Source organism: Polypterus senegalus, chromosome 2 (assembly GCF_016835505.1).
Source record: "Polypterus senegalus isolate Bchr_013 chromosome 2, ASM1683550v1, whole genome shotgun sequence".
In the NCBI taxonomy this organism is placed as follows: domain Eukaryota; kingdom Metazoa; phylum Chordata; class Cladistia; order Polypteriformes; family Polypteridae; genus Polypterus; species Polypterus senegalus.
The window spans coordinates 261,125,919-261,141,243 of record NC_053155.1 but is presented as its reverse complement, the minus strand read 5'-3'; the positions used below and the strand labels follow the sequence as shown (position 1 = coordinate 261,141,243).

The 15,325-nt window shown below is 36.0% G+C and overlaps 1 protein-coding gene across 1 annotated transcript in view; it reads right to left on the bottom strand.

Moving 5' to 3' along the window:
• Positions 1 to 732: 732 nt before the first annotated feature.
• The window catches only part of LOC120523816 (fibroblast growth factor 9), a 57,117-nt gene continuing 42,524 nt past the window's right edge, over positions 733 to 15,325 (bottom strand). The window contains exon 3 of the mRNA XM_039745444.1: positions 733 to 1,536. Coding sequence (XP_039601378.1) covers positions 1,291 to 1,536 — 246 coding nt within the window. The 3' untranslated portion in view covers positions 733 to 1,290. The remainder of the gene's footprint in view (positions 1,537 to 15,325) is intronic.

Below are 15,325 nucleotides of genomic sequence, written 5' to 3'. Positions count from 1 at the left end.
CATTCAACCCTCATATATGTATAAATATATATAATTATGCAGCTCCACCCCAGCTTGCTATTAAAAGCACAATATTTGAGTTTTAATACTACATTCCCTTAGGGAATCTGAAGGTTATATTTATGATATTAATATACTTAAAGCCATTATTGAGGTTCAAATGTTCAGCTTACATTTGTCTTAAAGGTAATGATCCCTCCTGAGAAACAGTGTGAAAGTATAACAGCATCAGACAGTAATCACTGAAGACACCAAATAATATAATGTCTTAAGACCCAACTTTATGTTTAATCCTCTGGGGCAAAGCTATGAGACAAGCAGTTGTAAGAGTGAATATTCAAGTGTCATGACTGGTGTGCATATTATTACAATAATATGGGCAAAAAATAGATTGTCACCTTCAGCACAATGAGGGTCATGAGAGTTCCTTGTATCCATGCTCCTCTTTTTCTTGCATGAATATACCACAGATTTTTTTAAGAGTCTTCTGGCATGTAAATGCTTACAGAACCTAAAGCTTTCTGAAAATGCCTATCTTGGTCTATACATATTTCATTAAAAATAAACTCTATATAATAAATAAATATATAAAATAAATATAATGTTGCCTTTGAAAGTCTTCTATAAATAAATTTAACTTTTCTTTCCGTTATCGTTATTATACTAAGAGGTCTTTATTTTTAGCCTTGTGGCATGATGCCACCGAGCGGGTAACTGAAATGTCTCTCTTGCTTTTTTTTTTGCTTTTTACAACTGTATCCTACATGCCTTTGTTAATACAGCATACATTTGACCAGGCCACCAGCCAAAATCCAGATGAATCAAAGTTATGGCAGCTATGCTGATATAAGATGAAGTAGAACTTATCAAAAACTTAAAGCGTGTCCATCTCCCAGCATGCATCAGGCCATTTCTCTCTCTCTTTCTCCCCCTCTCTGTCTCTCTACTTGTTTCTTTCTCCTCCCTCCCTTTTTTTCTCTGTCTCACACCACTTCTTCTGGTCCTTATTTCTTCTCCTCTTTCTCTGTATCCTCTCGTATCAAATCAAGCAAGTGGGCGGGTTTGGCTCTCCTCTAACAGGACAAATCATTTAAGTGCAGAACGAAATCAGCATGTTCCATCCAAGCCTCCATCATACATTATGCATGCGACAAAGTTTGGCAACAGTGGTGGAGCTGATGTGATGACACAGCTAATCAATAGGAACCCACCGCACAAAATCTCTATAGTGGTTTGTTTAGTTTCTGTTTTTTTCCTCACATAAGGGCTCGATTGAATGAATTCTTATTATCAACTTTGGCTTAAAATATCCTTATATAGTTCAGGTACTTTGTCAGGGTCCACAGGTCTTGGTAAAAAATGGGTAAATCTTTGATGTCGCTTAGTCCTAGTCCCTTCTCTTGGCGTCCCATCTTTATTTAATGCAACATAATATCTTCTCCCAGTATCCGCATGTTTATATAGATTTGAAGAGTACGTATTGTACCAGTTTTCTTCAAATTGCTCTCGGAATACACACTCTGGTGAAAGCTTTTCCTGCAAACAAGAAAAACAAACAAGGTACAGTAAATAAATATTTACAAAATACCAGACGCCATGCATTTTCATTTTTTATTATTTTCACTGAATCCACTGAATTATTGCAATTAAACATATCAAGACTATATTGCATGTTTTTTATGTAACATTTTTTAATTTAACTGAGCAGTCTCAAACAGCACAACTGCAGAGCACACATACAACTAGATATACATAAATATATCTGAGCCTCAAAATCATGGTCTCTATATTTTATATAGACTGAAGTAGCTTTGTGAAGAATAACGAAAAAATGGCAGCTTTTATTTCTACAGCCAACACCACCCAAAGGCACTTTTTATAATTGAATCACTGCAGGTTAAAGGAATACTTCACCCAAAAATGATATTTTTACATACTACTTACCCTATGTAGTGTATAGTGATGGCCAATATTCTTTTATCTCGTGTATTAAGGAGAGCAAAGATGATACATTTTCTGATAGAATGGATGTCTATGAAGACCAATGCTAAGACCACAGTAAAGAATATAAAAATATCCATGGAAAAATGTGACATAATCCACACATCAACTCATCCAATTGTATGCTCACAATGGAAAAAATGCATGCATTTTTGCCAAAATGTTGTTAAATAAATACATCTGAAAATTAAAGTAGTGCATGAAGAAGAAATGTGTTTTTGAACTTTTGAATTGAATTAAAGACAAGACTCAACTAATGAACAAGGGGAAGAAGTAAGTCTTCAATTCAAAGCGTGATTCTGCGTGAATGGGCTTACTGCTTTGCATGCTCTAGAGAAATCTTTTCTAGTTTGCATCTTGAATGCATTCCCCTCTGTCATATCTACTATCTTTGCACCTTGCAGCTGGACAAAACACGTCGTAAAATAAATTAGGGGACACAGGATAAAAGTGTTATCTGCCTCTCAGAAGATATTACCAGTTGGTCTCATAAAAATTGGCAAAAGCACTGACTTAAAAAAGGTGTAAGAAAAAAAAAATGTAGGAAAAATTTCCTAGTCATAACAACTGAAACAAGGAATAACAAATGATAAAATGTTCTGGACTTGGTATTTGGGCAGGGATTTTCAAACAACTCCTTTCATTTTCCAGAAGTATTTATTTAACAATATTTTAGACAAAAATGCATGTGTTCTGCATGTTGTAAGCATACAATTGGATGCCTTGACATGTGGATTATTCAACACAAGTTCATTAGTCTTTTTTCATGGATGTTTTTAATGTTGTTTGCTGTGGTCCAGCAATGGTCACCATGGGCTCCATTCTATCATTAATGATGTGCCTCCATTCTCCATGAAAACATTAGATTAAAAAATATTATCAACCATCAAACCACAAGTAGTAAGTAACATATAAAATATATATCATATCTGGATCAAGTATTCTTTTAAGTAACAGAAGTTGTAAATTGAAATATCAGCTTTATCATTTACATTCCAACTCTTTATCCACAAGGCTGCATTATGACACATTAAAGATTTCATCCCAGATACAAAAATGTATTAATAAAACTCACAGACTTCAGAGTGTAAGAAAGAATGCCATGAAGGGAAAGAAAATTTCATGCACATGATGTGCTATCATGTATTTGCAACATCAGTGGTATCCATCCATTTTCTGAAGGAGCTTATTGCAGTACATGACGACTGATGTACGGGTACATTTGATAAAATTGCACTCACTTTTGCCATTTTAGAGTTATCTATCATCCTAACCTCTGCATGTCTTTAGGAGGTGGACAAACAAACCCTATTGAAACATGGACAGAAAGTGCATACTGATAGGTGAATAGGATGGGTGAGCTTGTTGGGGAGAATGGCCTTTTCACATCATAATTGTTACAGTGTTCTGGTGTTTGATATATGAAGTGCTCAAGCTAAGATTTGAAGCTAGAACTCTGAGTTCTTAGGCAGAAGCTGTACAGTATTTACTACATTATTCCAACATCTATCAGTCCATTCTTATTTTATATAAAACTTTTCACTAACCCAAAACTCCCCGATAACACTATTTAATGCCTACAGTGTTCTTACATTTATCTTGTAGTTGAAGTCAGTCACTTGTTCAAGGTCACACATTTAGCCAGATGTGAGCATTAAAATCTTGTCATTTCAAGTACCATTCCTTAGCCATGACGTGAAACATTATACCTCACAGAGAAATAATACTAACCCTGGGGCATATTTTTCTTTATTGTCACATCTCCTCCCGAACATCCCAGATATTATCTGTTTTACATTAAATGTTTAACACCATCCAAAAACATGCCTTTGGTGCTGAAATCACTGTTTAATAAAATTCACATTTTGAAATACTAACTGAAGTACTAATTTGAAACTTACATAGTGACAGCATACATTATGTAGCAATCAACAGTAACTCAATAGATTTACTTAAATGTGCTGTAGGTGCAGACATGTCTAATACTGCGTTCACATGCTAAGGAACAGATGGGAAATAAAAGCTTCCCAGTGGGAAACTTCATGTGAACGCCCTTCCAAGTGGTACAGTAGTTCCCAGTGGGACAGTTTAGACATAACTTTAATACCCCAATTGGCCAAGCTGTGACATAATGCTGACTGACCTTTCACCTTATTCCATTGCATGAAATGAAAAATAATAAACAGGTCAGCCAGATATTGTATTTTTGTAATGACATTGAAGTTGGAGTGATGCAATGCACACTTACTGTTATTTTTTTTGGTTTGCTTTTTATTCTCTCAAAAAAATAAAATTTGGGCTAATTTAGTTAATAAGCAGCAAATCAAAAGCAGTCTCATAACCACTGGAAATTCACATGAACACAATAAAGTGGAAAGGCAAGATGTCAGATTTAGTAACTATGAATATTCCCATACTTTGTGAAAGAATGAAAGACACGATAAAGATATGGGTGAGACAGACACAAAAACTGAATTTTAAACTACCTGCCTTCTTTTTCTCTCTCTGCTTCAGACTCCAATATTGTTTAATTTAATACATTATTATATTGCAATGTTGGATTAGCTTGTTTCAGTAGAAACATTCATTTTGATATTCTTTAATTAATATAAGTCCTCCCATATTTCATAAAGATTATAAAGATTTTGCTGTCACTTGCTTGGATTACTCTTCAAAAAGTACTTAAACATAAAAACCATGTACTGTAGTAAGACAGTTCTTTAAACTATTTTGATACATTCATAAACCATAATACATATAATAGCACTGTACACTGTTTTTGTCAAAATTGTTCACTATCACTACTATTACTAATTCATCCATTCACCCATCTCCAAAGCTGCCTAATCCAGTTCAGCCTGCAGGGGCTTACTGCTATGCTGATGATACTCCGCTGTACCTGTCATTCTCTGCAGAGGACTACACAGTCTCCGATACAATCTCAGCATGTCTCACTGATATCTCAAGTTGGATTACAGAGCACCATCTCCAGCTCAATCTGCCAAAAGACAGAGCACTTTATAATCCCATCCAGTCCATTTCTTTAACATTCTGTTTCTAAAATGCTTGGTTCATTAGCACTGACAACTACCAAGTAAGTATGTAATCTTGGGGTGATGATCAATGACCAGCTATCCTTCACTGACCATGCTGAAACTGTCCCTCATTCATGCAGATGGACTCGGTATAACTTTTACAAGATCAGGCCATATCTGGTGAAGTATACAATACAACCTCTGGTTTAGGCATTGGCCTTGTCAGTTGTTGATTACTCCATCTCTTTACTAGTAGGGATTCCTGCATGTGCTACCAATCCCCTGTAGTTGATTCAAAATGTGGTGACATGTCATGTTTTCCACTACCTGTAATGGGTGCATGTCACTCCTTTCTAGCGTCACTCCACTGGCTCCAAACAGTAGCACACATTAAGATATAATCCTTAGTGCTTGCCTATAGAATAGTCAATGGAGCAGCACCTATGTGTATTGAAGCACTAATGAGATGTCATGCTCCTTCCTGCCCACTCAGGCTTGCTACTGAATGGTATCTTACCTCTACTTGATATCAAATCTCAGTCCTGACTGTTTTAATGTGTTAACTGCTGGGACAGGCTGTACACCTCCATCTGAATCTCTAACTCCCTCACTGTGTTTATAAAGTGGAAATCTCGTGCTCTGTTTATATCCTTCTATGAATATCTTCTTTTTTCTGAGTTCCTTTCCTTTATCTTACTATTTTATTCTATAACATTTGTTCAAAATTACTAAATTATGTTGTCTTCTTTTGTAAATGACTTTGGATAAAATTGTTTGGTGTGTATATACAGTATATATATCAATTCCACTTTAGTTAATGTCAAAATGCAGATGAGTTGTCAGGTGTGCTGATGGTAGAAAATGCAGTTTTGAGTGCCCCACTGCTCTGGATGTTTTTAACCCCCAGTCGCTTTCCTGTAGACCCCTCAGTGATTCGGTGTAATGTTGCTGATTAACAGTCTGCTCACATGGAAACTCTTTATGAAGAAGTCCTTCAATTTGCAAAGCCATGATTATCAACATTTTGATGTTCGACAAGACCTCATGTGCTTTTTTTGGCTTATGGAATAAATAAAACCTTGTCATTAACATTAACACAACCTTCCCAGTAACACTGTTAGTGACACAATACTCTGTAAGGACAGAGGACACAGTATTAGGCCTAGTTTATAGTGTTTTGATTAATTTTCTGTGCTTGTTATTGCAGAGCCAATAGACAGTGTACTGCTGCAAAGACATAAGCAGAAATCCTGGCGAAGTTCTAAATCAAAAGTCAGTCTTGTCATTTGTTTAAACCAAACTCAAAAACCAGAAATTGAAACTTCAATACGTTTAACACTTAGGTGAAAATAAATGTTAGTTTTAGGTTCCCCAATGTACAAAAGCCGCACACCGAATCCAAACTTGCTGCAAAAGGTGCAGAAACAGTCTGAAAAAATAGAAAATGAAGAAATCTGTAACAGAGGCATCTATAACCTAGCATAATTATAGTTTTGAAAGGATCCTAACTGCAGAAATGATTCCAAGTATAAGCCCACAAATTAACCCCAAGTGGGGTTTTAAAAAGGTAAAAGCAGCCAGAGCTACATTTGCTCAGAAATGAAAGAAAATGGATGACCGCTCTTTCACAGGGACTTAGATTGCGTTAATACTGAAGGAAAAAGATAAAGGTAAAATGAAAGGCCCCCTCGAATGTGAAGAAACTGAAAGCCCAGGAGGATAACTGACCAGTTGTGTCAGAGGTATTCACTGATCATTGATAATGCTGGAGACTGATAATGTTTTGCATGTTGATTAAGCACTCCAGAAAGAAATTTCACTGTACTTTGTTCACATGACACTTAAACTAAACTAAAATAAGTCCATAGATCAAGACTCAAATTCAAAAGTTTCCTGCATTTCCCAATCCATGTCAGGTTCACAGATCGGGGTAAAAGTTGCCTTTGGTATACCCTTAAAGGTGTGCTTGTTGACTGATTTTTTTTTTTGGCTAGTCTTTTGGACTTTACTTCCTTGTTTCTGAAAATGTTTTTTTCTGGTTGTGTTACATCTTCCACCTATTGCATTTCCTCTTCAGATCAAAAAAGTACATAATAATTAAATCAATTAAGTGGTTTGATTGTATTATGGATATAATCTAAATCATAGTGTCTCCTTCTGCCAAGGCCTGGACATAAACAAGGAAACTGGATGATACGTTTTAAAAGCTCAACTGCTTTGCGTGTTCTAAAGAAATCTTTTCTGGTTTGCATCTTGAATGCATTCCCCTCTGTCGTATCTACTATCCTTGCACAGGTGTTTCACCTTCCAGCTGGACTAAACATGTCGCAAAACAAATTAAGGGACATAGGATAACAGGATAACAGTGCTATCTGCCTCTCAGAACATATTACCAGTTGGTCTCATAAAAATTGGCAAAAGCGCTGACTTAAAAAAGGTGTAAGAAAGAAAAAAATGTAGGAAAATTTTCCTAGTCATAACAACTGAAACAAGGAATAACAAATGATAAAATGTTCTGGACTTGGTATTTGGGCAGGGATTTGCAAACAAGTGGAACAGCTGTGATAAATCTGGACCTTACAGTAATTTAAGTAATAGTACAAGCAATTGTGTCAGCCTACTCAAGAGACAATCCTTTGGATTAAAGGCCAAAGTTGTGTTTAACTGTTCAAATCAATTATTTTCCGTGCACACACTATTAAATTATATTGTACCTGTCAAAAATGGAGAATTGTTTATTCTGCATTACTTGCTGTATCAAAAGGAAAAAGTATTATTTTACAAAGTCATAAACTGCATTACATAAAATGATAAGGAGAGTAGCACATTCATTACAAGGTGTTTGTGGTGAATTTATTTTTTATTATTTGTTTTTTCACCATCTTTAAACAGAAGAGGAGTGAGTGTAGAAAAACTTTCTAACATTGATGTCCCATTTCTTATGTCAATGTTACTCCCTAACCATCTTCCATCTTCAGGGTGCATAATAGAATATGGTCATAACATTTTTATTGTGCATAAATAGTTCTGCTGCATTTGATGTATATGGTACAGCCAATGCTTGCTCATTTTCTAAACGTAAAACAATGACTGCTTTAGAAGCAATAGATTGGTTAAGCATTGTACAAATAGGATATCTCACACACTTTTGAATTACCTCTTCACTGAAAAGGGGAGACTTTGACATTAACTTGCAATGACAAACCACTTTGAAAGTCTGCCATAATACAGGATTCCTTACCTGCTCACAAAAATGTTGATTTTTTTTCAAGGCAGACACCATCTTACTGTGTTCTGTCTGAGCATTTAAGCAAAAATAGACATGACACACTTAAATCAGAGAGCAAACACTATAGAATAAAATGAGAAATATAGTGGACATGAACTGGTAAAGCACTCTAAAGCTTTGCAGCTTTAAGTCCTCAATCCCTGTCATCACTATTTCTCACCATTTGCTTAACACTGCATGTTTATCTGTTATAGTCCTTCAAAAGAAACCTTTACGAGGAAGGACAATTTAAGCTCAACTCTTTAAAATCATCAAACCCATTTTCTTCAGGTAACTGAGAAACCAGTGAGTAAATGATGAACATGAGTTTTGTTGATGGCAAGTGTTTTTACACTGCTAAGCTCACTGAGATAATTATGCAATTAACACCCTCTCTTACCTTTGGTCATATATTCAAAATGAAAGAAAAGTCAAGTTCAGTTTGAATTTACTAATGCTTAAAGACTAGATATTAGTGACTTTCAGAGAAGGCCAATTGTTGCAGCAAATTTAGCAGCAATTTCAGTGATGAAGAGAGTTCAGTTTGGTAATGTTTCACAAAGAAGAGTGGCTGAGGTGAAGCTGGTATAGAAGACAGGGGGAAAGACATAAGCAGGTAGGGGTAAATCAGGTAAGGGTCAAAACTGTGAGATCATACCAAAATCAAGATGCGAATAGTAAAGGCCATGTCACATTATACAACATTTCCACCAATTTTCAGTAGCTCTCAATTATAAATCTTACCAGGTTGGAAACAGTCAGTGGCATGCTCTCATGAAACCAGTCATGTATTGTGACATATCCCACAACTAGTACATGACTCATCCTAACAAAATTTTAGTTGTGTGCATGAGATCTGACAACCAATGAATGGTAATCCAGGAGTACATTATATATAATGCAGTGACAAGGAATAGGGAATGCGTGTGTTTTGGCCCTCACAAACAGAAGAGAAGCTCCTCTGTCTTATGTCTTGTGTTATACTATAACAAAATTGAATGGACAAAATAAAAAGTGTAGAGAATGAGGCTGAATTTGCCATGCTTGTTAACCCTTTATACAGAGCCAGCTCTGTCAAGTATCACTCTATGGCTGTCACAAAAAGGACATGCTGTAAAGTCAACACACAATTGCTTAAATGTGATATATTCAACAATTCTCAGCTATTTAAACTGACAAGGTCTGTCAACGAGATCAGCAATGCAATCAGCAAGTCTGATATGCCCCACAACTAGAAGTTGTGTAATCTGACATTGGCTTAAGTGAGGAACAAAAAGAAGTTGAAAGCAAAAAACCCAGACCAAGGATCTACTTGAATTTAGAAAGAGACTACGCTACAGAGAAATATTTTGTACCCAGCAAGGAATAATGTAAGATGGGATTGTTGCATATAAATATTGTTCCAATTGTAATGTTATCTGAGTGACATTTGCTGTCATGTGATGCCTTGACATGAAAAATAAATAAAACAAGATGTGCACCAAAACAAACTGTCAATTTGCATGTAAATACAAATCCATGCAAGCAAAATCCTTAGGGGGAAAAACATGAAAGTACTCAAACATACATACAACAATGTGTTGGTATGACAAGAAGCAGTATGTTGAGAACTTCACAGAGGATTTGATCGGGCAGCAGCGAATAATACTTTTTTTACATCCAACAAAGCACTTCGGCAGTTATAGTGATGCATAGAACACTCACAAAGTTTGTTGAGAAGGAATGGGGAAAAAAGTGATGGTATTATTACACTGTTCTTAACATATATACAAATACATATGTGGCACACATTAACAAAAGTGATAACGTCAGCTTGTAATGACTGAACACTAAGACTATTTAATAGGTTGCTTCTTTTACTTTTTTAAATTACCTGTCGATCCTTCTGCTATCTGCACACTGTATTTGTGGTTAGATTCTGAACACCAAAACATTTAACCAGGCTACCCATCTGACAAAACTAAATTGGAGCTTTCCTATTATTCCTTTTCAATTAATCCCTTGACTGTTTCTTCATTCAACTAAACCCTGGTAAATAAAAAAGTTGAGAGGCCTCTGGGTATTCATTTTTCTTTCTGCTATATTGTAACTGCCTTGTTAGCCAAATAATGTAACACTTGCTTGGCATTTTAAAAGTTCAAACGAGTGTCAACATTTTCAAAGGAGAAATGAGGCTTTTGAAATAAACATGTGGCTTTGCAGCTGTGAGCATGCAAATTCAATTCAAAACAATTCTGTTATGCACAGACTGTCCATAGATAAATGTTGTACTAATATAAACATACTACACATTTATAATTTGCCCCAAAATCCAGCATAGTTTGCTTCACAACTACATCACAATTGCATTAATCTAAAATCCACATGAAAAGATCTCACTAGGTATTAAAAACATATAGTACTTCACAAGTACAGTATATTAATAAGCATTTTACACTTTTGGTTATTGGTACAATTGTCCATGTGGTATATGCAATCCATTAGGTCACTTTATGACCTTTTTGTGTTTTATCCTAAATATTTCTACAAATTGCGTCTTTTTCCTACACTTTTGTTTTTCAGAACACGTCCCATTTCACACACATCCAAAACAAAATGGTTGCAGCTTTTTTCAGGGTTTAGGATAAACTAGTATTCATTTCCTTATTGTGACTTCTGTATCTTTAATCTTTGTCTTTACTTCAACAGAACAGCCTAGAAGGGTCAAGGAGAAGGTTAATTAGCCCCCCAAACAATTCTCTCATATAGCTCCCTAGGCAGAGATCAATCAGTCAGTCAATACCTATTTGAAAGGGCATTTTTCATTGTGTCCACAGTTGCAAAGCGATTCACATAACAAAATCTTAAAAACTGATACTTGATATTAGATGTCAATATACTAAAATGAATGCAGGAGCAGATGATGTTTTGAAAATGGAACACAAGTTTCTCCTCTGTGCACATTTGACCCAGAACATTAACTGCTTCTTTAAAAAAAAATAAGATTTTTCACTTAACATTTTTAACTGAGTTGCACAGTGGTCTTGCAGCACCACAAAGGTTCTGTTTATAGTCAGACAGGTAACTAAATGAGAAAACAATACAAGTACACAGAGATATACACCTACAGAGGGCCAAGCTGAAAGTCGTCAATCAACATTTAGGGAGAAACTGGAGAAACTGAGGAAAGTCTAAATAGCAAAGAGAAAACAGGGAAGCTCCATACAGTTGATGAAGGCAAGTACTCCCTCTTTTCACATGAATGAGTAAGCCAATTTCCTCAAGCAACACAAAGATATGCTGAATCTAAATTGTCCCCCATGTCAGTTATAACAAGTATGCACAATTGTGCTCTGCCATAGGCACAAAGGAGAGGTTCTAAAGTCTTGTTGTGAGTTCTCAAGAAAGGGGAGTTTTCAAAAATGGATAGATTTTTAATGATTTACGTAGACTGATAAATGAACTGGTAAATTGTTGTCTTTTTGGTACTAATTTATTTTTGTGTGTTAAGCTAAATCTTTTTTTCCTTTTCAATTGTGTTTCATCAATCATCTTCTTCTTGGACCATCCTTTCTGTAATAATGTACTGAAACTTCTGTAAGGCATATTAGTGAATATTAAAGTACCAAAAATTCAAGTTGCTCATTGTGCCATTATGAAAAACTCTCTGAAAGTTTTAATTTCACTTTAAATAGTGTCCCTTTTCCTTAACTCTTCACACAAGAAAAGGTGAGAATGATGGAGCTGATTCTGCATTCATACATACATGTTTGCCTATTGTTTGTACTGAACACGACAGCAATAGCGTTTGATATTGGAACATTCTAACCATTTGGAATTACATTTTTTTTACTTCTAGAACCTGCCTGTGTTTGTTTATGTGTTTCATCTGAACAGGTATGTACATGAAAGTTATTGATCTTGTCAGGTATCAATTTGTGCTTATTTTTTATTTTATCCTCCACCCATGTGAATACATGTGTGTCAGTGAAATGGGTCCAGCTTTTCTGTTTGTTACAACTGCATTCTGTGACCTGATGGTGACGTGTGTGTCATTGGCATGTGTATTGTTTCTCGCTGTCAGTGGCGGTTACTGGTGTAGTTGTGCCTGTGTGGACCCAAAGCGGCCTGTGCAATGCACTTAATGGACTTGTGGTTCCTGTCAGCAATGTATACCCACACCTCTGTTCTGTTTTGTGCCAGATATGTATTTTCATCACTTGACCATTGTTTTCATGTGAATCAAGTTTCAATGCCATGTCTCCACTGGCTGTGAGATGGAATTGAAGCCAGATTGTGGGTCTGCTAAAGGCTGGCTGCCCAATTCATGGGTTGTGTTACGTGTATCATGGCATAAGCTGTAGATTGAGACCAAGATAAAGTTTGTCAGTAAAATTGGCCCTGCTTTTGGAACTACACTGTGCTAAACTTGTGGATTGTGTTGTTTTTCTTGGCCAAACGCTATGTATGACTTCATTTTGGATTGAAGTGTAAGTTTGCAGGTGCAGCGGTCATTGTTTGTCAAGCCTGTATTCTATGTCCTGTAGTTCATGCGCATGTCATTGGCATAAGTAATGTGTCTCACTGTCAGTGGTGTAGTTGTGGGTGCGAGGCCTGTGCAATGTGCCTCATGAAATTGAGGTTCATCAGCAATGCCATATGCATGCCAGGTGCACACACCTCTGTTTCGCTTTCATGCCAGATATGTGGTGTGATCAATCAGCCACTGTTTTTGTGTCGAGGTATGCTGCCATATCTCTGCTGGTTGATAAGAGTTGTTGCAACCAAATTTCGGGGCTGCCATGGGCCACATGTCCAAATCATGGATTGTGTTTCGTGGGTCAAAGCATAAGCTGTAGACTGAGAACAAGAGTAAAAATTCAAGGGTTAGGGTGTGTGAGTTTTTGTATGACAGACAATCCATAGCATTTTATACAGTATATAGAGATGCTATACAAAACAAAAAGCAGTTTAATGGATGGATATTATACATTGAAATATAAACAGTTCTGAAGAAAAGAAGTTTTGTAAAATGTATGTAAAAATGCCCTAAGGTAGTGCAGTGGAAGAGGAATAATACAACATTCTCGTGAGGAATGATGATAGATTTCAATAAAAGAAACATGAAAAGGAGACAATAAATTACTACTAAGACAGTGTATAAAACTTGCATTTGTTGTGTAACTAAAGGATAATAACCATTTAATAACATTAGCACATTTATTAAATTACCAGTTACACATTTAAATCACTGAGTGAAATTCACTTTGTTGGGAAAATTTAAGTGTGGGTTTTATAATTAATGATATAACACAAATTAATTAGTTTATATTGACATTTTGCATGAATGTATTCTTTTAAATTTTCTTTTCAATAATTAAAAAATTAAATAATACTTATATTAAAATTATCAAACCCACTTAATCCAGTATAGGATCAGGGTGGACTAGAACATATCCTTGCAAACTCAGAGCACAGAGCAAGAATGGAGTGCCCGTTCATCACAGACTTTCATGCACATAACAAATGGTGCTAATTTAGAATCACATCCTTGGCATGAGTGAAGAAAATCTCTGCAGACTCAAAACAGCTCTTGGCTATTTCACTGGTTCATTCAAAGTGTGACCTCCAGCTTGTCCATTTGCACTTGTCTGTTAAAGCTTTCTGATGGGGTCAGCAAAATCAGCATGTATATGTTTGGCTCTATAAGCCGTTTCTGAATTGATGTATACATAAAATGAAAAAAATGCCTGATCAATGTTCTTAAGTACAAGTGTTTTTTTATTGTATTTTTACAATATTTCTGAAATTGATGAGAACACACCTACATAACAAATAAAACTGAGATTCTTTAATTATTTTTATATGCAATATACAATCACTATGGTGGCACAGTGGCGCAGTGGGTAGCGCTGCCGCCTCGCAGTTAGGAGACCCGGGTTTGCATCCCAGGTCTCCCTTGCATGGAGTTTGCATGTTCTCCCCGTGTCTGTGTGGGTTTCCTCCAGGTGCTCTGGTTTCCTCCCACAGTCTAAAGACATGCAGGTTAGGTGCATTGGCAATTCTAAATTGTCCCTAGTGTGTGTGTGCCCTGTGGTGGACTGGCGCCCTGCCTGGGGTTTGTTTCCTGCCTTGAGCCCTGTGTTGGCTGGGATTGGTTCCAGCAGACCCCCATGACCCTACAGTTAGGATATAGCGGGTTGGATAATGGATGGATGGATACAATCACTAATAGCCAAAGCCTACTCTGACAGCAGCTGGTCCATAGCACCCAAAAATGGGAATATGCATCACATTGCTCTACTTTCACTCCCACCCACAGGACATATTTACCTCCTTTTTTGTTGCATTTCAGAAAAAAACTGTACAATGAATAATATACAGATGAGTTATTTATGTATAAAGTTCTTCATATGTTGTAATTATGTTTTGGTACAGATTCTGTATACCAATCTTCACCCCTCATCAAGTATTGAGGACTTACTGAGCATTAAGACCTTGGCTAAATTTGAAGAGGCCAGAAATAACCACTGACTGCGTTAAAAGACAAATTTAATTTAATGTAAGTCACTGACCAAGGGGATGACATAGTTAAATCAATCTACAAACAAAGCACATAGGACCAAGTCCAAAATTGACAAGCAAATGCTAAAACCCAAAGCACTAGGCCAAATATAATATAGTATGTAGAGCTCAAAAACACTGCAGTAAAGCAGCTAGAAAAAAAACACTGTAAATGTAGTAATAAGAAATTCAATATCTGAGCAAGAAGGAATTCATTTAAATAATAAAACAGATTAATTTAAATGCCCCCTCTGATGACCAACGTGTAGTACAGCTGCTGTGTAACTTAAACTGGCAGATATAAAACGGAAGATGTAACAGAATCATGGGCATGTGTTTAAGGTGTGGCTGGTGGGCCCGGTACCTTCAACAGATGCATTAGGTAAATAAAATAAATGTCATAAAAGGATAACTTTTTCCTCTGGAGTTTTTTTTAAGAAAGCAGCTAATGTATAGTAAATATGTTAATAATTAACTA